Source organism: Cebus imitator, unplaced genomic scaffold (assembly GCF_001604975.1).
Source record: "Cebus imitator isolate Cc_AM_T3 unplaced genomic scaffold, Cebus_imitator-1.0 Scaffold45, whole genome shotgun sequence".
Taxonomy (NCBI): Eukaryota; Metazoa; Chordata; class Mammalia; order Primates; family Cebidae; genus Cebus; species Cebus imitator.
In genome coordinates this window covers 1432089-1456358 of record NW_016107360.1, presented here as the reverse complement: position 1 = coordinate 1456358, position 24270 = coordinate 1432089, and the positions used below count along the sequence as shown (strand labels likewise).

General features: G+C 35.3%; 1 protein-coding gene across 1 annotated transcript in view; it reads right to left on the bottom strand.

The window, feature by feature from the left end:
- AHR (aryl hydrocarbon receptor) overlaps positions 1-23074 on the bottom strand; it is a 46478-nt gene extending 23404 nt beyond the window's left edge. Inside the window, exons 1-2 of the mRNA XM_017526921.2 lie at positions 22378-23074; positions 11546-11733 (exon numbers count right to left, since the gene is read on the bottom strand). Coding sequence (XP_017382410.1) covers positions 11546-11733; positions 22378-22439 — 250 coding nt within the window. The 5' untranslated portion in view covers positions 22440-23074. The remainder of the gene's footprint in view (positions 1-11545; positions 11734-22377) is intronic.
- Positions 23075-24270: the final 1196 nt, after the last annotated feature.

Here is a 24270-nt window from a genome sequence, read left to right as displayed (position 1 = left end):
AGCCTGTCTCCTAGTATGGAGTTGGTAATTGAAAAACAATTTTTTTTTAAGCCTATCTTGCAGGGCTGTTGTGAAGAGTGATGAGAATATATGTAAAGTTTCTGACACAAAGCAGATCAATAGCAGTTCAACAAACAGTAGCTTTAATTACTAGAAATATTTCCCAGAGCTTATGGATTACCTGGGTATAAAGTATAATCTTTAAGATACTTTCCAATTTCTGGCCTTTTTTTAACCTGTGATATTTGAATAAGAGAAACCATTAAATAAAACTGACTCTGGCAGTCCTCTTAAAACTTACTTGGCTATATTTTTATGTGCCAAAATAATCCAGCTCAGTGAAAAAACTGGAGATTTACTAATAACTAGACTTTCTCTCAGTTTGAGCAGAGTACCACATATAAAACCATCTGCAGTCTTTCATGTTTGCAGTGTATTTTCTGATAAATCATTAGTGAATGTGTCACACCAGAATCTCATGCCAAGTTCTTGCCTTTGCAGAAGTTAAAACATACCTCTTTGCAAGAAACAGCCAAAAGCACGGTCTCTGAATATAACAACTTCAAAAGGCCAGAGAACAGATTTCCTTAGGCCAAAAAACAGTTTTTGAGGTAAACTGACCTAACAGTTCATCAAGACCAAAGGAAACGTTTAATCTGTATAGACAGAATGATAGAGGAGAGAATGGTGCTTTCTCCCTTTCTATTCTGTAAGTTATGTTGTTACTTGCTTACTAATGGCCACATTTGCTTGAATGCTCTGAAACCATACAATGTCAGAGTCAACTATATTCTGTTACTGTTCTAAAAGCTCTGGTATGAAGCACAATTTAAGAGTTACACCAAACATCAGTAAAACTTGCTTCTAAAAAGAAAACAACAAAACCAAACCCTTAAATATGAAATCAGCCTAAAAATGAACAATAACAGTATCAGATTGTCAGATCTTAAATATCTAAATTATCATGGGGAATCTCTTATAATTAATATTTAATCAATACAATTGGTATTAGTTCCACCTAGATTCACTGGCAGTAGAAAAACATGGAAAAATATTAAGAGATAACTACTTGATCACTGAGAAGACGGCTATGCAATGCAAGAAACCATTCATCTCAGAGTAATCTATAATTTGTTCTTGGGCTTATACTGGGGGTATTAGCCAATGTAATTAGATACTAGAGTCAGACCCTGTCTTTAAGTAGGGCATATAAGCTATGGAAATAAAGAACTAGAAAACAATTTCAAAAAATACTAAGTACCAGAACAGGGTTTAATTAAAGTATTAGAAGAACTGGAAGTAGAGAAAAAAATAAAAAGAACAAATACTTTCTAAACAATGCTTATAACTATAAATGTTGGAAGGATGATATTTAACATGTATAACTACTGCTTAAGTAGGAAAAATAACAAGTTAATTTGGGGAATGATCACTGGAGGTTTCTGCCAAAAACAAATACGCAAATATTTCTATTGCTTTTGTGTTTAAGGTTAATCATTGATAAATAATTTAAGTAAATACTGTGCAAAGATGAGTCTGAGAAAGGTGGAATTTAACATCATTTAAAAAACACTGCTGTGCCTTTTTAAGAAACTCGTTTTATGTCATGACCTCTCAGCCTAAACTATGTAATTTCTAATGCTGCATGACGTTTTTCTTCTATTTCTTGCTATCGTGTCTACTACCTCTGTTAATATTACTGGAAACTCTATCAATTACTACTACTCACTTTTGTGTGTATGTTGCTTGCCCTGATTAGAAAGAAAGCAATGGGTAAGAAAGTGACATGAGGCACTGTCACAAGAGCTGCTTCCTACCATCCAAGTGATCTTAGTAATCATGTGATATTGGGCACACACTGTATAACTAGCACTTTCCACGTATTATATCCTATTTAATCTTCACAATAGTTTTACAAGACTGACATTGTTCTTTCAATATATTAGGAAACTGAGACTTAGGGTGGTTGAGAAAATGTTCCCAGGGTCATAGAGATTAAAGTGGTAGAGCTTAGGCAAAAACTCAGGTAGCCGGACCTCAGGGTGTGAGCTGTTATTAACCACCATCCACTACGCTATATCTGTACACCTTTGACCTTTAGTTTCCTCACCTTTAAATGAGGACAATGCTACCTCTTGAGACAAATTTTCGTGAGGATTAAAATAACATGCAGAATACCTGGTTAATGCCTGGAATCAATCACTGACAATCAAGGACAGAAGTAACAAAGTCTATGCTAAGTTTATATACCCTCAAACCATGAGGAGAAACTTACAATTAAAGTGCCCTGAGTGGGTAACTGAGTATTTTATCATCTTTAATTTGAGGGCAGTAATGAGTATTTAATAGAACTACTATAATGCCTATATGACATATTTGAAATTATATCTGATCCTTGAACAACATAGGTTTGAACTACGCACGTCAACTTACATGCCTCTGCAACTCCCAAGACAGCAAGACCAACACCTCCTCAGCCTACTCTAAGATTAAGACAGTGAGGATGAAGACCTGTATGATGATCTGTGTCACTTAATGAATAGTAAATATTTTTTGTCTTCCTTATGATTTTCTTAATAACATTTTCTTTTCTCTAGTCTACTTTATAGTTAGAATACAGTATATGATACATACACAAAATACACATTAATTGGCTGTTTATGTTATTATTGTGTTATTCAAGGGTCAACTATACTTCAAAACTATAAACCGTTACATAAATTATAGGCATAATGACACTTTAGACATTACACCACTGGAATTAAATTTATCACAGTCCACAGAAACAAAATGTAATATCTGTAAATAAATAAGATGGGAAGCATCTGCTATACCATAATGGACATTTGTTAAAATCTTCCCTGTCGGTGGGGATATTCTCACACTTTCCAAAGTGTGAGAATCAGACTCTGAACATTCAGTAAAATGTTAAGATAGTAAACTACCAAAATATTTCAGCTATTTCCTCATTGAAAGATCTATGAAGCAGTCATATAATACAAGTAAGAGTTTAACAAATTATGAATTTAGAATGCAAATATATCACAGCAATATCAAATAGTCATACTGCAGATGACTCAAGTTTTATTCCCACATGCATTTAACCATATCCATGTTTCATAATATGGTACTTTCCTTCCTTATACATGTAACTTCAGATTTCCAGTTCTCCCTAAAAGCAAATCTCTTCACATCACATGCTTTGAATTGGCCAAGGGAAAAAAAATTCATGAGGGATACTGAATAGTGGTAAACTATATTTTATATTTGTTACTATAGTTTGCATTTAAACAGAAAAATGACATAATAAAAATCTTGCCAGGGAAAAGCATATCCCTCTTTAGTTCCTAATTGTTGCTATAAATTCAATTTGTTTCATAATATTTACCATCCCCTTTACTGCTTTGGCAGGGAAAATTCAATTCCATTCCCATATTGACATAAAGGACAGTAAAGCTATGACTTATAAAATTCAACCAACCACATAAACTTTTATAAATTAGAAAGGGTTAAGTAATGCGGTATTTCTTAAATTTAAGAAAAACATTCCCAGTTTAGTCTGTTATGATGGGTATTTCCAAATAATATATTAGTGTACATAAAAGGAGCTTCTTCTACATACCTACTGGTAAAACATACATGTTTCACTCCAAAACAGTATTTGCTTTTGTAAAAGAAATGTTCTTTTAAGGGAAGGAGGGAAACAACTAAAGAAACCTATGTTATATTCTAAATTCCTAGGAAACAGAGATTAGGTCTACATAGTCCAGTACCTTCTAATGATATTGACAGACTACTGTTTTTCTACCTACAAATTTCTAATAACCATGGTAGAATGAAAGAATATTCAGTTTTTTTTTAATCTAAATGTTATATATTTATGATTGTAGGCTGAGAAACTAGTGTAACTATCTTTTTAGCAAATCTAGGAAACATCATTTTCCAGGTCAAAAAGTCCTTAAAAGTTTGCTCTATCCCAACTCTCATGTGAAATCTGATTTCCAAAAATGTTTAACATTCTTCTAGTTACTCATTGGTATGCATTCAGTTTTATACAATTCCTCTATATGTCAAATCCCTGCATTAATAGAACCAACAAGAGCAGTTAATTGACCTTTTCAGTGGAGAATGAGTTGTATTCAGCTTTTCATATATACAAGAGTATTTAAACTGCATTTTAAGTAACATAATGAGAGCAGTGATTCTTAAACTTTCACAGACATTAGAATCACCTAGAAGGCTAAAAATACAATGCTTAGCCACACCTCTAGAATTTCTGATTCAGTAGGTCTAGGATAGGGGTCAACAGTTTGCATAGCTAACAATTTCCCTGGTGATGCTGAGAACAAGGCGCCACTTTTTCAGAAACAAAGACTTAGAATCTCAGAATTTAGAAAATAACTCATGAGTGTTCTGGATTAAATTCCATCATACTTCTTAAAATTATCATTTCCATGCTGTTAATCAGTTATTATTGTGAATGTCTTCAGGAAATAATATAATTTTACACAACATTGTTGTAATAACACAAAAACTGAAGCACCTAATTTAAGACTAAGACATAGCATAATAACACAAAATTCAACATGTATCCCAATACAGTAAGTAGCATACAATGCCCAAATTTTGTATCCTCACCAAAGCAAGCTATCACACTTTTCTAAGCGTCTAGATTTGAGTATGTGCCACTTTTGATGAAAAAGAAAACAGCATATGTAAGTAAATTATTACATATTATATCAAAATGGGGAAAACAGTTTATTAACAAATTTCCATGCCTAAATCAAAATATGAAATTAATTCAACAAAGAGATTCTCAGTTGATATTAATACCAGCTCCGTAAAGGCCCTTATGGATATTCAACAAAACAACAGATAATTCTCCATTAAAACAAGTGAAATATCAGTATTCTGCAGGAAACAACTTTCATTTCCATAACAGTAACAATGTTAATTATAAAATTTATTTCACAGATCTCTCATTTTTAGGATTAATTTACTACAAACCTAATTCATCAGGGATAGCAAGCATCATTATCAAACATGCTGAGAAGATGAAGACCCTGTGGAATGGTGAGGTTAAAGTCTATCAAAAAACGTAAGATTTGTTAACTGAACTAGCATCCACGTCTCCTGCCTGTCAGTGCTTCATCACAAAACACAATCTCCTTCTACCATGCTCACATAAAGAGATGAAATGTATCCCTAACACAGAAACTAGACACGATCAAAAATCCAACTGACAAAAGAATGTTTGGAAAAAATGACAATTGTGTGGGAAAATTTCAGGCTAGAAGATACACGAAGAATTCAGTATGGACAATTCGTTAAGGTTCTTTATGTCAATCAATTCCTTTAGACTGCTTGTCTCCCTCTTTTGTGTGTGTCTAAGACAGAGTCTCACTCCTGAAATTTAGTGGCTTGATCGCAGCTCACTGCATTCTTGACATCCTGGGCTCAAGAGATCTTCCCCCCTCAGCCTCATGAGTAACTGGGATACAGAACTGTGCCACCAAGCCCGGCTAATTTTTTATTTTTTTGTAGAGACGAGGTCTCAGTACATTGTCCATGCTGGTTTCAAACTCCTGGGTTCAAGCTGTCCTCCCACTTCCACTTCTCAAAATGCTGAGATTACAGGTTTTGAGATTACAAAATGCCCAGACATTGTCTCCCTCTTAATTCTCACTGCTAACACCTGAACGGCTTCTTGGCCTTGATGGACAAACAAGGAATGGAAATGACCTTATCTAGTACAATTATTTTTCTGTATACACTTTGATTTCATTTCAGTTCACACTTTCATATACAGGTTTCTCTCTGGCCCTCTAATTTAAGAATTTAACGCATCAAATGAAGGCATCTTAAGTCAACTCACCTTAGCATACTTTCATATTCCACAGATTTCCCTTTTTTCCACCCCTGCTCATCCTTAAAACATCTTATCTTTTGGTACTTTTCTTCTTATTCTACAAGCTCTCCCCCTGGAATATTTTATTCACTTTAACGGCTCAAAATGTTATTCCAGTGATATAATGGCTCTAAAATCTAAATCTCCAGCCATGAGCAAATAAATGAATTTGAGTTACTCATTAAAATTCATTAATCAAAAAGTCAAAAGGCTGTAAGAGAAAGATTTAAAAATAATACATAAATATTACTAAATAAAAATTTCTTCAGACTTTAATGTAATATATATGAATATATTTTCTAAAACACTATAACATGAAGGTGTACATTTCCATTAACTAGATCACAAAGTCTCACAAAATATCTTAAGATTGAACTACAGAAATTTAAATGTATTTGAAAATTTTCTGAAAAAGGAAAATTGATGAAAATTGATGAGTTTAATGTTAGCCCAATGGTAGTCTCCCTAAAAAGCAAAAAAACAAAAACAAAACAAAAAACTAAAGCTATAAATTCATGACTAACTAGACCTGTTCATGGCCAAATAAACAAGGATTCTAGAGCCATGCAAGACTAGGTAATGATCAAACAGAAAGCCATTAAGTCAGTAAATTTAAGAGAGACAGGAAAGCAGGAAAATATAGAATAAGTGATGGAATGAGTTTAGATTGTTTGAATCTCAGGTATTTGTCACTGTGTTCTTCAAAATATTTGTCAAAGCAAACAAAAGCAGCAATAAAAAATATCCTATATAAAGTTCTATAGTACATTTATTCATATAATCTAATAAATCTTATACTGTAAATCGGGATATCTGAGGAAAAGAAAGATGAAATTCCTGAACCAAAGAGGTCACAATATTAAATCTGAGAGCCAGAATTTGTGTATTCATTCAATAAGAATGCTCTACTATTCTTTGTATTTACTCATATTTAAATCAACAGGGGTTTTACTGTAGGAAGTCCATAAATTAAAATTTTAAAAGAACCTAGATTTATATAGTTTTAGCTATGAAAGTTATCATGAATATCATAATTAGAGTTTTACATTTGAAAATGTGAATTAGGAAAAAAATAATTAAATCACCATATAAGATGGATAATGCCATGGGTAAAACAAATAGTTTATTTGGTGATTTCAAATGCACTAAACTGTTATGCAAACAAATCTACTTTGGATAGTCCTAGAATTAAGAAATAACATTTGCTATGACAGTATGATACTGAAACTTTGGTAAATTACTTGATACACAGAAATTTTTAAATTATAGCAAAGCAGATGAAATTATAAAATTCTCATGAATAAAAATGCAGACATACAAATCTATTCAATTTTATAAAACATCAACACTTAAAAGTGCCTTCCTATTTAATTCATTTTTACAGTTTGTTCAAGTTTGTTCTTTGCATATACACATGTATATATTCATATATATATATATATATACGTGTTTTTCAAGAATAATGTTCTGGTCTAGAAAGATATCAAAACAACCAAAATTCAGAGAAATGCACAAGCTGAAGATGAATAAACACAAAAGCTCTCTTTCGAAAACCTAATGAACTGGGAATGAACTGTTAAAGCATCTGCAAAAGAAGACCAAGAACAGAGCACTTGTAATTTTTAATTTAAAATAAGTAAAGAAAGATCCATGATAAACAATGGGGTCAAATAAATGTTAGATCATCACATAATAGAACTATTATTCTCTCTTCCCACAGCATTTTTAGGCTTAATGAATGTCAAATATTTTAAGATGTAAATAATTCTATATTTTATGAAATGGTGATTATTTTAAACAAGTATGATTCAAGTCTTAGATTTTCCCTAACATTACCTTATTTTAAGAATAACTAGAAGAATACTATTCTCTATGACAGTTGCAAATGCAAGACTTTGAAATTAGAAATTCAGAAATCTTAGCTCCATTTTGTCAGGCTTATTAGGTATTTGTATGTAAACCAAAAATGAAGAGTAGTCATTCCCAAATTCTTAATTTTTGGGGTAGCTGTCTAAAACCAGAATAATTTGAACAAAATATTTACATAATAATGAGCATTTCAAAAAAAGTAAGAAAATCTCATTAAAAACTGTATTAAATGTATGCTGAAGTTTAGAATAAAACATGCTGATAAGATTAGTCAACAAGCCCAGTGTACAGTGTTTAATAATTTTAAGAGACATAATATAGGAGGAAACAATCCTTTCTCTTCACATCAACTAATTTCAAAGGTTAGGTTGTAATCCCCCAAATCCTTGTCTCTATTAATAAACTACTATTGATTGTAATCATTAAGTTATTTAAATTTTTTAAATGCCCTCCATCTCAGAGATAATATATTTAAATGTAATATTTAAATCATGTCACTGTTTTGAACTTCATAAAAACTGAAAAATTACTAAGCCTTTTTCAAGTATTTAAAGTTATATTTCAAAATGTTTTAATTAATTAGAAATGGATAAACATTAATGTACTACTTAAAATTTTAGTGTTGCTTTTCAGACAGCAGCAGCAGTATAGACATGGTTCCAAATTTTAAGAAGATCCATCCAGGTTGGATTATTTAAACTTGCAATAAATAGATGTATTTTCTTGGAAAAATATCTATTGTTACAGTAAAACTTGAGTTTCCTTTCTAACAAGATTGTATGATTACTCGTTTATATTGTTCTTTCCGCAGGAATTTACACACCCCCTGTTTGCATCCTGTTATTCACTTTGAGCTTCCCTTCGCTTCACTATACTGTTTCCCTAATAGTGGGAGATTGGGTCTAACGGCACACAAAACTACTAATCATTGTTAGCACATTCCAAGTCTCTCCATTTGCATTTATCATTTATTCAGGTCATAAGGGTTACTCTTATAATTTCATTCTCTTTGTGTTCTGAAATGTTGCATTGCCTTTCTAGATCACTGGTAGTCTGGAGGAAATTTGGGGATTAAAAAAAAGATTATTTTCATTTTCCATCTAACTCTATGTTTCTGTATCAAACAAACTAAGAACTGCTTAGGCTGAATGTACACCACTAAAACCCAAGCAAAAATATTTATAGGTTTCTTTAAATTTTGTATATTTGTATTTGTCATCCTGGAGGCAAAGAAAAAAAAATTAACTCGTTCAGGGCATAACCAAGGCTAGGCTAAATCACTGCCTCTGACTCTGTAACATCCTTGTTAAAATACGGATTCTTGGGTTTTACAGAGAACTTACTTATACCAGCAGGTGCATACGTTAGAATATGAATTTTAAAAAGCTTTCTAGTATTTATTATGCACACTGCTGCTTGAAAAAGATCTAACGTTAAAGATAATGTAGTTGATGAAGGAATCATGCAAATAGGTAATAAGATCCTACTGTCAAATACACTGAACCAGAATAAAAACAGACAAACCCATTAATGAAGAGCTGAGAAAATGGTTTTTAACAATTCCATGATGAATCCTGTGTTAAACTATGACCTTCTTTAACTTTACATGAGGCACTGAGTAACAGGACACATATCTAATCAAGTATATGTGTCTGTGTGTACATATACATGAACACACACACATAATGTACACATTAAATATATATTTGTTTATGTATATCTGTGTATGCTTCATACATTGATATGTATCTGCCTAGGTACATATATATATACACATATACTACTAAACAGAGGAAAAACCAATACTTTCTTTTTTAACATATATAATTTGATTCCCCATTATAAAGAGCAGAAAACGGAAAGGTAAAATGACTCAAGTCAATAAACCTTTATCAGAGTCAAGGAATAATGCCTCCCGTGCTTCTAGACTCCATACTCTCTAAGGATGGCAACCACGTCTTACACATCACAGAATCTGCCACCACATGGTCAAGCACTAAGCACAGAATGTGAGTAAATGCTAGGGATCAGGACAATATTCTGTGAAGCTGGGAGAAGGCCTGAGGTTACAATCTATGCAGTGGCTCCTAAACTTTAACATGCATCTAGCCCCACTACCAAGGATCCGACCACCAAGGGTCCCACCACCTTAGATAGCATAGGTCTAGGTTCGGGCCTAATAGTTAGCATTTCTAGCAAGTTCCCAGGTGATGCTGATGCTGCCTGCCTGGGTACTACACTTTTAAGAACCACAGGTCTAGGAAAAAATCCTCAGTGCTTTGCTATGTAACAGTGCCCAGAATAAAATAAGTAACTATTTGGTCAGAAAAAACAATATAAGGAATCTAGAAACCTGAATTCTAGTTTCAACTAAGTCGGCAAAATGACTACAGCTAATAAACACGTACTCACAGACACATCATTGAATGCTGCTTAACTCCTCTCCCAAGAAAAAGGGCTTGGTATAGATGCAACTGAAAATTCAAATACTTTTTGTACAGGTCAGAGAAAATTTGTTTACTACGAAACTTTGAAATATATAATCTTTCCTGAAATCACTATCCTCAAATCTGTACACTGCCCAGAACACAACTGTTAAAATAAATAGCTTTTGTCCAAAAGAAAGAACACAGAGACAGGCAAGCAAGCAAGCAAATAAATAAAAAGATGCTGAGACTAAACACGTCGCATTATGTAAACATAAATCTAAAGGGAAATTAACTGTTGCAATATTCTAAACACAAATTACCAATTTGAGTATCTATAAACGTGTTGTCTAGGCACTTCCTAATGACCTAGACTAGCAGGATCAGCACCATCTTGGAGCTTGTTAAACATGCAAAATCTAGCGCCACATCTAAAGCTACTGAACAAGAATCTACATCTTAACAAGATCCCTATGTGATCTGTAAACACATTAAAGTATGAGAAGCATTGACCGACATTGGCCACTGAGATTTTATCATTAACTTGCTATAGTTGGTAAAATTATATGACATTTTAAAAAGACCATTTCCTTAAAAATTCGATTTCTGCCTTATCACAGATAAAAATCAAAAAATGATTTTACATGAGACAACAAACTGAAACATCATTTGCAAACAAAAACTTCCATTGTGATTTAAAGGTAACAAATATTATTCCAGCCACCTAGCTCAAAACCTTAACTTTTACTGCTGAGGAAACTGAGGTATGAGGATGCTACCTGGTTTGGTTAAAGCCAAATAGTTTTCAGTGACACAATAGAGAATAAAATCCAATTCTACTGACTCTTATAAGTAAATGTTCTTTCTAGTGAAAAAAAAAGTTTTAATTATATTTCTTGCTCTCAGTATACAATTAATGTAAAAGATTAGAAACACATAAGTTTGGGATAAAATGACATGTCTATGAAAACACAGAAAATCCAGCAAGATGGTGTTTTACCCTTTCCTTTTTTTTTTCTTAAGAAGAGACTTTTAAAAATTGAAGTAGAACGGACACTGGAATTGGACATAATCAATTTGAGCATAGCTTCTGAGTAGATGATTTTCAAAGAATGATACCATGCATCATTTCAGTGGCTGCATCAGTTTGATGAATAAAACTGGAAAATTGATTTTAAGACATAAAGCTGGCTTTGCCACTGAAGTTTTACTATAAAACAATAAATAAAATGTTTTCAAATATGGCTAATTTTTGTAGTTATTAACACACAAACAGCCATATTTAATACCTTTTTTTTTTTTTAATACGTGATTGCAGACAAATTAAACTCTTCTGTCTTACCATCAAAGAAGCTCTTGGCTCTCAGGTAACTGACACTGAGCCTAAGAACTGAAAGTTTGTCCAACTTATTAACAACATCTTGTGGGAAAGGCAGCAGGCTAGCCAAACGGTCCAACTCTGTATTAAGTCGGTCTCTATGCCGCTTGGAAGGATTTGACTTGATTCCTTCAGCTGGGATTGGCTTTACTCTGAAAAACAAACAAAATACCATAAAAATCCTTTAAAAAGCAAAAATTTGTATTGCATTATAAAATATCTTCAAATATTTCTCTAATACAACAAACTTTTAAAGTCTATTTCAAGTTTACATAAAAGTGTTTCTTAAATCTTCCTTTCACATCTCAATTACGAAAAACAAGGAAAGGGGTTAAATTCTTCCTAATAGTTCATTAAAAAGCTTATGAACTCATTATAGGAAAATGTTTACTTATACTTCATGCATTTATAGTATAGTGATTCCCAATTAACAGATCTATTGGGACTTTTTTCCCCTCTCAAATGCATTAGCCATTGTTAGGTGGAAAAAAGAGAGAAATCTGTGATAAATTATATGAAAATCATACTTCCTTTTCTATCTTCCACAGGAAGTCTCTCAGCATTATTGATGCTGTCAAGAAAGATAATTGGAAATAAAGTATTTATCTTCATATCACCAGCTTCCTGTATTTATTTACTTTCAACACATTAGAGATAATGTCCCAAAGCCCCTCTGCCACCTGCAGATGGTCCTCCAGCCATCTAATGTGGTCCTCAAATATTAAAAAAAGAATAAATTTGACTTTTGTTATATTTCTTGTTGACAAATATTAGAAGTTCTGATTACTGACAACTTTTGCTTTTACATGTAGGCAATAATTCTACTTATTCATAGAGTATTCAAATATTTGTAGAATAAGTAGAATATCCAAATATTCGTAGAATAAGTAGAATATTTAAATATTCATAAAATAAGTAGAATTATTGCCTACGTGTAAAAGCAAAAGTTGTCAGTAATGACAACTTCTAATATTTGCCAACAAGAAATATAAATACATGTAAAAGCTTTCATAGTTTGTGTCTCAGAAAGTTCAATGAAACCCTAAACAATTCAGCATGATTTTCACCTGAGAAAAAAGACACTTACAGGTTAAAGAGGAATATGAGTTCAGAAATGAAAAACTGAACAACTTCACACGAAGCCCCTAGCCAGGATTTCATAGCAGACATTCATCACTTAAACTGAATTTAAGGATCATAGATACCCATGCTGAATTGGAAAACCAAAGTAATTTATACCCTATACCTCTATACCTTCCTATTAGCCAGAAAAGTAATTATCCAGCATTTTCTTACAACAAAGACATTTTTGACACTTCAAATGGAATTATATCAGCTTTTGTAAAGTAGACATTGGCCTGGGCATAGAGCTATTAATATGACCCAATCAAAACATTTCTAGATAATTTCTTTTCAATGACGTATGTGGACAAGTAATACTTTATGCAGAAAGATGATAAAAAGTAAATATTTCTACAAAAAACAGGTAATACATTGGCAAAATGGTGTGTGTGGGTGTGTGCATTTGTACAACTGTGTATATAAATAGAAATTGGTGATGGTTCCCCTAGCTATTTTCCACTAATTGTATTGCATTTATAAACAAATTTCAAGTCACACCTAATTATTACATTTCTCCACTTAACCAACTGAATTTCAAACTTTACCTTTAATGCTTGTCTACCTCACTGTGTAATTCTCTACTGGTTAATTAATAACTTCTTAAGTATTTATTTCTACGCAACACATACTGGACATACAGGAAAACACTTTTCTCCTAAATGTTCAAAAAGTGTCACGGCAGCTAAGCAGAAGCAGCAACTACTTGAAGAAAGATTTTACAGAAAAGGTGGTATCTGAGATGGATCTTGAGGGAGGGACAGTATGCAGTATTTCATGAGGAGGTTTAACTAAGGACTGGTGAACTGTGAGAATTCCACCATCTGAAGGGAGAAGCACAGAGTGAAAGAGGCAGAAGATAGATGGTTAAGGCCACATTCCTTCAACAAATATTGAATACCTATCAAGTGCCCAGCACAGAACACTTACAGGCGAACAAAACATACAAAAGCTCCTGTTGTCATGGAGCTTGCATCCTAGGTGGAAGATGCAGAAATAAACAAATAATCATATAGCTTTCACGGCTCATGAGTGCTAAGAAGAAAAAGCAAGGTAAGAAACTAAGGGGTAACGGAGATGATGCTGGTTTGGACAGCCTGGGAAGGTCTCTCTGATGTGATGTTTCAGCACAGACATAAACAAAATGAAGTGAGCCATGTGAGTGTCTGATGAAAAAATGTTCAAGATAGAGGAGATAGCAAAGTAATGGTAGAAAATCAGACTTGGGCATCTGGGAGTCATTTTAAGTGTTGAGCTGGGATTTACAAGATTGGCCTTATGTTTTACCAAGCTGACTTTTGTGACAGAGAATACAGAAAGCAGGGCAGGGTTTGCTGAAGTTAGGATTCTGGGCCACCAGGAACTTCTTTCTAAAACATAAATCTGACTAAGTCATTCCTCGGATTAAAATCCTTCAGTAGCTCTGCACTGTCCACGTTCCTTAGTTTAGCACACAAAATCCTTCATGATTTTTAGCTTCTATCTACCCCTCTGGCTTCATTTCTTCTAGCCAAAGCCGTTTTTGTCTATTCTATCCCAGAGCTAAGAAATCACCTACAGTTACAAAATGTGCTTTGGTACTTTCATACAACGTCCTTGTTATGTCCCATCCGCTTCAAGTCCCGCTCAAGTAGATCACTTTCGTGAAGTCCTTCCTGACCTGCCTCGCAATGGATTAGCTACTCTGCCCCATTCGGCTTCTTATACAACCATTCCATTAAGGAATATTCCATACAAACAACTTCACATAAATAGAAAATGTGTATACAGCCCAGTCCTGCACTCTTGGTAGCTTTCCAGTAATGATTATGAAACACTGGAGAGAAGAGAGTAACACAAACACTGAAGCAAGGAAAGCTGCTATCACAAGGGGAGAAATAATAGTAACGTGAATGTGTCCCTTCATGTGCTACTGCTCCCTATCTTGTGCTAGCTCTTTGCAATATTCAACCTCACACCAGACTTTGACACTTGTTTTTAATAATGTAAAACTGTCTACATTTCTATTGCATTACTGTGTATCGCATAAAATCACGAGAGCAAATTCCCATTTTCAAGTAACCTAATTGCTTACACTTGTTTGCCTGCCACCTTTATTTCTATGTAAATGTAATCATTATCGTATCTTTAATGCCCAGCATACTACTTGACAGAGTAGACTCTCAATTAATGTTTGCTGACCAAAAGTGCCAAGAAAAGAAACGATCACAACCTGAACAAAGGCAGTAATAGTGAGATTAAGGACTGGCTTGAAGAGAAATTTAAGCCAGACCCAAACGTTCACTTAACTAAACTAACGTGGTATAGAAAGCAAGGAAAAGGAAAACATTGAGTGAGGAGAGGTTGCAAATGGTTCTGCAATTTGTAGCTTGGAAAAAACAGCTATAGTTCCCAATGAGAGCTATACCAAACAAGAAGAAAAGTGGCTTGAGGACAGACGTCAGTAATACCAACATTTAGGTATAGGGCTGTGGAAGAGGCATAGACACAGAGGACAAACGATAAAACAGACAGAAAAAGAACCAGGGTAGAATATTTTGGAGGTCATAGAAGACAGTCAAATACACAGAGAAATTAAGGTCAGGGCTGAGCAGTACCCACTGGACTCAACAATTTGGCAGTTTTTAAAATGTCAGATGGTTAAAGCTAACAAAGGTAATGCATTTGACCCACTTTTTCACTGATTTTGTGAGAAATGTACAAAATTATTTTGTGAAAATATTTAATATCTATCCATACATCTTGAATATATACAGAACAATTAGAAATGGAGGGTAATCTTACATTAACTACACTTGACTTGGATTATGCTGTTTTTACTTTTATATTGTCTTCGAGTCTATACCAAAGAACACTGCTAACCGTTATTTAACAAAAAGGTTATTTGAAATATAAATAAACATCCCTCTAAGACTGGATTTGGGAGCTCTAGAGTTCAAATATCTCCTGAAATAGACTGTATGATGTTGGTCAGGCAAAGGGGCAACACCTTATTTTTTGAAACCTTCATTTCAAAAATTGGTCCCAATCTGTAATCAAAATTATTACAAAATCAAGACTCTAGCTGACTGCATGCCATGCTTCTGTTTAGAAGCCCTGCAAGCTTTAGCTGCTGGTGGTACAGGCCCAACAGTATGCTCAATGCCAGCTTGAATTTTATCTTGAAAGCTCTTTTAACACCTCTATCAAAAATGTCTATAAGGTTCATCATTTGTAGCAAGTGTTTGAAGCAAAGCTGAAAAAATTAACAACCTAGTTTAATCATAAATATAACTGTGTTTTATATAACATTTATCATTAAACCTCAAAATGACATGCAAAGATATGGTTTCAGTAATCCCATGAGATTAAAGTGACATTTTCTAACAAGAGATTACCTCTCACAGTACTGAGTTTGCTCTATCGGATTTTTTCTTGGAGTGCTTTAATCTATTCTTACTGCTTCAGTCTACTTACTCATTACTTGTTTATCTTTATTTCCAGTCCTGTACCTGCGTGCCCTCTCATTCACATTACCCAGAAGTTGGGCACTCCCTTCTCGGCACTGACTACGGTGCTACTCTCCATCCAACAGCTAGGAAATTTGAAGTATTCCTCAATAAAATCTCCCTAACATACTACCTACACCCCAAAAAGCCCAACTCTTAACCCCATTCATTCTTCATTTCCTGCCCCACAGCTTCAATGCATACATATTTATCTCTGAATATAAATTTCAAATATTTACAACCATAAACTATGTGCTTAATGTAACATTACAGAGGTGACACATAGCACAAAGAGATCCCAACTTCATTGTCAGGCTGAATATGGCTAGATATTTTATTTCCCTATATGAGTCAAAAACATCTACAAAAACTTCTGAGAATTCTGGCTGGAAGCCACATGTAATGAGTCAGAAGTCTTCTGCCACCCTCCTGCTGCTTCCATATAACTGTGATGAATTCTTTCCTTTCCCTTTTGTTTGCTACACCTAAGGAGAGATGACAAAATGTAAACAACACAAGACATCAGCAAGGAAAATCAGGAAAATGAAATATGACCTAGAAACTGCCATCATTTCCATAATCCTGAAAAACTCATTGTTTCCCCTTCCCTCTTCTTCTATGCAAATACACGTTTTTTTAATTCCCCTTGAACCCACATAAAATGTATCTGCCTTATCAGAATCACTAAAACATTACCAAAAAATTTTAAGTGGTAGTTAACTGTTAAATCAGTACATCTCAAATATATATTATGTGCATGGTATTGTACTGGGACGCTCTGGTAGCTTCAAAGACAAATGATAGTGCTATCTTTAAAGACATTCTTTTTCCTACTAGGAGGAAATATATTTCACAACATGGCAAAATCAAGCATAATGTATTGCTCAGTAACACAGGTGCTATGAAAGAGGTGACGAAGATGTGGCATCTAAATCAGGTACAGTATTAAATACATGCAAGACACCTCTATTTCCATGATGGTAGAATACCTAGCTTTCTGCAACTACCCTTCTCCTCCAGAAAAATCACACCAAACAAGAAAGGCAAGAGCCAGACGCACACACTCTGTCTCCAAAAACCTGAGAGATAGCTAAACTCAGATGCAAATAAACACGAAGATGGAAAACAGGTAGAAAAGAAATCAATAACAGCACAGAACAGGAAGGAAAATATAATCACAGTACACCACTTAGCTAAATGGTAAACAATATATGGTCAAAAATAATACAACACTAAAGTATATATAAACCGAAATTGTGATAAAATATAGAGGAATGATGGAGGAAGGTGAAAAAGGTTAAGGTGAGACACACAGCACTAAAATCCATAACTACCGCAGTAAGACATCAAAAGATAGGGCCTAATATGCTATATTTAAGATACACCACATATATAACTGACTTTTTAAATCTAGCAGCATTATTTAATAGAAATACATTTTAAAACAATATTTCAATAGAAAGAAGTAAAAAGAATTAAAGACAACTGAAAAATACATGACAAAACAAATGAATATGTAAATGACACCCTAAGTAGAAAATGATCCCAACATATAACTTTAATTACCAGCCACACTTCTTTTTTTGCCTACGAAATTGACAATAATATTTTTAAGCAAAAATGCAATGATATAGTCAGATCCCCAGATTGATGATGGGAATGTAATTAGCAAAATTTTCTTAATTTGACACTATCTCTTGGAGCGTAACCTTTGGCTCCACCTTAAAATAATACATACTTTTCTATCTCCAAATTCCCTTACAGGAATTTTTTCTAAGAAAATTAATTTGCATAAAAATTTACATGTCTCAAGGGTATTATCTGAAATACTTGTTAAAATATTAAATGGTTGGGAATAAAATTTCCTCCCAAAAGGAAAACAGTTAAATAAATTAGAGTATTAGCACAACAGAGTATTATGCAGCCATTAAAAACAACGTTTTCAAGAGGAAGGGAGGTAAGCAGCAAATCAACAAGACAGGAGAAAAGACTCTTTAAGAGGAAAGAATATAAAACAAAAGTATGAAGATGAGCAAGTACAAATCATGTATGGGAAATGAGAAATAATTTATTTCGGCCATAACATTATTTGAGAAGAAACAGTGGACAATAGAAAAGCCCTAGGATATCGCTGCACTGTATGTATCACTGAATCTGCTCACCTGGGCAGTACTGTGAAGTCAGTAAGAACATAAGCTTTGAAGTCACAAGACCTAAGGTCCAATATCCACCACTTTTTCATTACCTGAACAACTTTGAATTTGAGCCTCAGCTCCCTATCTATAAACTTAAATAATACTATCTTTCTTTAGTACTATTATAAAAATGAAGAAAATGATGCACACTTCTGTCAGAATAAGTGCTAATAAACAGTTGTTTTTTGTTATATTAAACCAGTAGCAAAATATCAATTTTAAAAGAAGTGTGGAAGTAGAAAGGTACTGTTGTAAAAGATTTGTATGGTATTTACTTCCAAGTAACTGTTTCAATTAACTACATGAGTAAGCATGTACTATGTAAATTTATTCACCAGTGAGGTAGTACATTTCAGCTGTAGCCGTAATTGAGAACATAATCACATACTGCCTCTTACTGTTTTATGGGAGAATTGATTGTTCTGTGATAATGTAAGCTAAAATTATTCAAAGAATAGAATTTATGTTTCTGTTTCATTTACATCTTTAGCAGTCTTCACAGTTTATAATTTTTTTTTCTGTTAGTTTTAGCTGTGAGAGTAGCAGTATAGGTGCTGACGGTCCTGCTTTATTGGTCAAGAAACTTGCCCAGATAGTGAAGAACTAGACCTCATTTTTTTAGTTTAGATTCAGTGCCTTCAATTTAAACCTGTTTTCTTATTTTGCCATTTAATGTTACCTATAACTAAACACTTTCACTTACTTCATTTCATGGTTCCAATGAGCAAGTGTCCATAACTACTATGTACATGCTATCTAAATCAAGCTATTTGAAAGAAAATGACAGAGAAATAACTGTGTATATGAAAAGATCTTTTATTTTAGACACTATTTTTAAAATGGCATCATACATTTATATGAAACATTTAATGAGTATTATGTAAGTAACACAATTCAGTATTATATATATGAAATTCATGACATTTAAAAATAATGAATAGCAAAATAGACAATGCTTTTATATTATTATATGCTAATAAATGTAAAAGCTTTTATCAGTATGCATTTTAAAGAAGGATCAGCTAAGCATAGAAGTTACTTCCAGTTCTGACACTTCATGATGGGCGGCTTAATCACCACTACTGCTGGTATCATTTTAAAGTGCAGATGCCCTTTATTCAACACCTATTATTTGCCAACATTCAGTGCTAACTTGCTACACATAGATAAGCTGAAATCCATTACAACTTTGTCTTTATCAGTAAAACCTTAAAAATACAAAACTATGTCCAAAGTTATCACTAAGGAAAAACATTCTATTTAGTTCTATAATGATCTTTTTGACTATCTTCATGAGACAAAGTAACTAAACAAACACTTTCATTTCCAAAGAGACTAAAATAAACACAGAATTTGTTCTCTTTTTCTGAGTAGGGTTACTAAGTATGGGGCAACAGTCTAAGGAAAGTTATAGTAGATCCTATAATGAAGGTTATCTTTGATATTTTCTTCTTGAGGTAGGACATGAATTGGATGTAAAGTTGCTTCAGCGCCTTTAATTTCCCAACTTTTATTGCTCCAAAAAGAAAGGAAACATTTATTGAAAGTCTACTATGTTCAAGATACTTCAGTGGAATTAAATTGAACATATTTAAATGTATTTACTACTAATAATTTTCAATGTGAGAGTCGCCACTAGGGGGGGTTAATTTTTCTTAATTCAAGATTGAAAGAGCTTCAGCTTACAAGTGTCATCTACTTTACTCCAAAATTTTGCAGAACATATATATTTCATAAAATTAATATTTAAATGGCTGTCTTTTTAAACAATCCTATATTATGCTACAGCATATTTTATCTGTAAATAAAATAAAGTGGCTATCATTAAGAGGTGGAGGTTTAACAGGTCTGGATAGCATTTTCAGCTAAAAACATCTATTTTCCCCAATGTTGGCATATTTTGGGCCTAATTAGGCCACAAACTAGTAGTTTAATTTTAAAACTAATACTAAATTTAATATCAGGTTTAATGACTTCATTCCTAAAATAAGCTTTGATTAACTGCATTATAAAATTAACCATTTTTCATTCAGGTAAAAATAATTTGTATAAACACTTTCACTTGACAATGAAAACGCCAGCACTAGGCTTTTCTTACATAACAAGCTGGTGATATTTAAGGCATCTTATGATTAGAAGCAACGTACAGTGCTCAGCAGAGATTAAACATCTTCACTAACAAAATAAAATATGGGTGAATGAGGAAAATACTTTTGTTATAGGAAATTATTAAATACAAGTACATTAAAGACTAAGAAAGTGTATTAAAATATTAGGATAATCTAATGAAAGGTACATTTTATGCAAAAGAAAAATGTAATACATTAAAACATGAACATATAAATTAGAATCCATAAATGTTAAACTGTACAAAATTATGGCATTTTTGTTTTAAAAGCCATACAAGTCCTTTTATAATACCCTAACTGGAACCCGGTATCTTAAAAACACATCAGGGAGATCTTCCCGTTTTCTGACAATACACAGAAAACCCATTAATATACCTATTATACATGTTGCTAAGTGTATTAATAAATACATAGAACAGACATTTGGGATGCCTCCCAACTTGAACCATCAAGGACAATGTCAAATTGTCCTTCAAACAAACATACTTTAAGAAACCATTCTACAAAATTAAAAGTATTATAAACCAATGTCTCAAACTGCCAAGGTAGAAAACTGCTAGTTTGACAATATTCCCTTAAGATACACTATACCATCAAACTTCCAAATTTTAATCAGCCTATTTATAATTATCCTCTCCATGCCAATTTATATGTGTAGCTCTGAAGAACTATGATAACCGAAATTCTGAAAGGAAGTTGAATTCTAGAATGAAACTTTAAACCAATAATTGGTTTACACGTAAATCTTAAACTGTTATTTCTCTGGTTCCCATTAGTGATAGTTAAAATCTAAGGAAAATGCACACTTCTAATTTGGTCGGAGAAGATGTTTAAGAGTTCCTAAAATTGTTTATGGAAACTTGAAAAATATGTAAAGTAACTCAGATAAAATTAGAAATAAAAAAACTGGAATGAACACACGAATACAATCACCTCACAAAGGGAAATATTTCAAGCACGGCTAGTTTTTCTCTGAAAAAAAAAAAATTAAAGTATTTGCGATCTCACACAAATATCCCACCAAAATCAACCGACGACATAAACAAGTTTGTACTCACTCTATTAGAAGTAACAAAACTTCGAAGGGAAAAAGAATTAGAGCTAGATGCTAAGAATGAAAACCTCTCTCAAACATAGTTCTTAATCTTTCATTTTACAGATTCTAAAGGCACCCCAAAAGTGATAAGCAAGCTTCCCAAAAAGGTGTCTGAAGAATACAAATCCTCCACCGTATCCTGTCCATTGCATCCACTCCCACCTGCTACCACTTCTATCCACTTTACCGATACGGTCACAATGAGCGCTACAAAATCGCTGCCAAGTAAATAAATAAGAGCGCAACAGAAAGCCAGTTGGTGGGGACCAAAAAGTACCTTTAGAGGCACTCTGCCCCTTAGCAAAAATTCGGCACGTGTTTTGCTCTTTAAAACATCTCCTCCTACCAAACTCTACCAAGAAGGAGAACTAAGACCGTCCTCTAACTTAACCCATGCGGATATTAAAAGTGGAAGGAGATTTCGACAGGTTTATACTAAGTAATCCACCAGTACAAGGCAGATGAGAGCTGTCAACAAATTAGGACTAAAGAACAGAGAAAAAGTTGCAAATGTGAGAGGGTGCGTGTGCACTGGCGCGGGGGCCGAGGATGAGTGGGAGGACAATTTTTTAAATGCAATCATTGAAAACTGGAGAATCCAAGTCCTCGGTCTCTCGACCGGCCTCCAAACCGCGATTCCACGGGCAGTGCCGGGAATGGACCTAATCCCCAGGATCGCAGGGATTTGGGGGCGGGGTGGGGCTGCCTCCCACACCCGCGTGCCAGAGCGCCCAGCCCCCCGCGATGAGGACGCGCTCCGGACACTCACGTTTTCTGCACCGGCTTCCGCCGCTTGCGACTGGCGTAGGTGATGTTGGCGCTGCTGTTCATGGTGCCCAGCCGGCGGCGGCGGCTCCTCCTCGGGCACGGGCGGCCGGGTCCCCGGGACTCGGTGTCGGCTGGGACGACGGCGGAGGCCGGCGCCGGGTTTCGCGAAGTCGTGCCCGCTCCACCTGCGTCCTCTCCGGACAGCGGCGTGGGCGCCTCGCTTCAGCTACCCGGCTCCCGCACTCCGCGCCAGTCCAGGTGAGCTGCCCGGGCCTGGCGCCGTGAGGGGTGGCGAGGGGCGGAGACCCGCGAGCGAGGCGGCGCAGGTGCCGTCTACACCGGCGGAGGCGGCGCGGCAATGCCCGCAGGTGAGGCGGCCGGGGAGGAGGAGGAGCCTGGGCTATTTAGAATCCTGGCCTGGGTCGCGCACGGTGGCGCCGCACCCCGTGACCGTCACCGCGGCCCCTTGGGTGAAGGAGGCGCCGCCGCACTGCTCCCGGGACTTCCCAAATCCTGGGTGCTTCCCGCCCGCAGACCTCCGGCGTCGGGCACCAGTCCCCGCTGCCTGCAGCTTCCGTTCAGCTACACGGCTGCCCCTGGTCTGAGCGGGCGGTCCAGGGCACGCTCGGAACAGAGCGTCAAGAGAACTAGCCCGCCGCTGCCTCCTGCCGCCGCGCGCACCGGCTGAATAGCAGAAGCGCCCCCGACCCCTCACCGGCCCCGCCCCGCCCAGATCCTGCGTAGCCCCGCCCCGTCCTCTTGCCCCCGCCCACTGGATTCCATTCCATCTTCCTTGAGGGCCCCACCCTCATCCCAGCACGTGATGACGTAGGACGTAAAAACGTCCCCCGGTAGCCATCTTCATACATAGGCAAACTCTTTGTAGCAAGACTGTATATCAAGATATGGCAAATACTGAGCTTAACTTCACCTGTCTGAGGGACGGTGGGTCAGCTAACTTGTGGCTAAGAATTACAAGAAACTGGTAGACAACCAATGGGACTATATATTTTCCTAGTTGGGAAACGCCAGATTTGGGTTGAGACTTGAAGGCTAGGTGTTTCATTGACCTTTTTATGGGGGGTGTATGTGGGGAAGTCTTTACAATAGACAGGAAAATAGAAAATAAGGAGACTATTATGTGTTGTGTCATGGAGGACAATATGGAAAAATATTGGGAATAGTTAATAGTATTGAATACTGTTGAGAAATTCAAATTAGATAAGAACTGAAAATGTCATTTTTGTCTTCTCAATAGGTACTCACTGATGACTTCCGTGAATGCTGTGTTGGTGGGGTAATGGGCCTGCAAATAACACTGAAGTGGGTACAGGATTGAGGCAGAGATGAAGAAGTGGCATCCTCAAGCAGACATTTCTTTTTCCATGTTTAGCTGTGGATGAGAGAGACATCAGATGGTAGGTTATGGGAATGAGGAATTAAATGAGGGTTTTATAATTTTATTTTGATTTAGTTCTTTTTTTTTTTTCTTTTAGACAGAGTCTCACTCTTTCACCAGGCTGGAGTGCAGTAGCGTGATCTAGGCTCAATGCAACTTCAGTATCGCAGGCTTGAGCAGTTCTCCTGCCTCAGCCTCCCGAGTAGCTGGGACTACAGGTGCACACAACCAAGCCCAGCTAATTTTTGTATTATTAGTAGAGACAGGGTTTCACCATGTTGATCATGATGGTCTCGATCTCTTGACCTTGTGTATCTTGTGATCCACCTGCCTCCGCCTCCCAAAGTGCTGGGATTACAGGCATCAGACACCTTGCCCGGCCAGTTTAGTTTTTCAAATGGGCAATACTGAGCAGCTGAGAGCAGGTGGAGATAAACTGTATAGGGAACCCAAGGGAACAGTAAAGGAATGATAGATATTAACATAGTGAAGGCA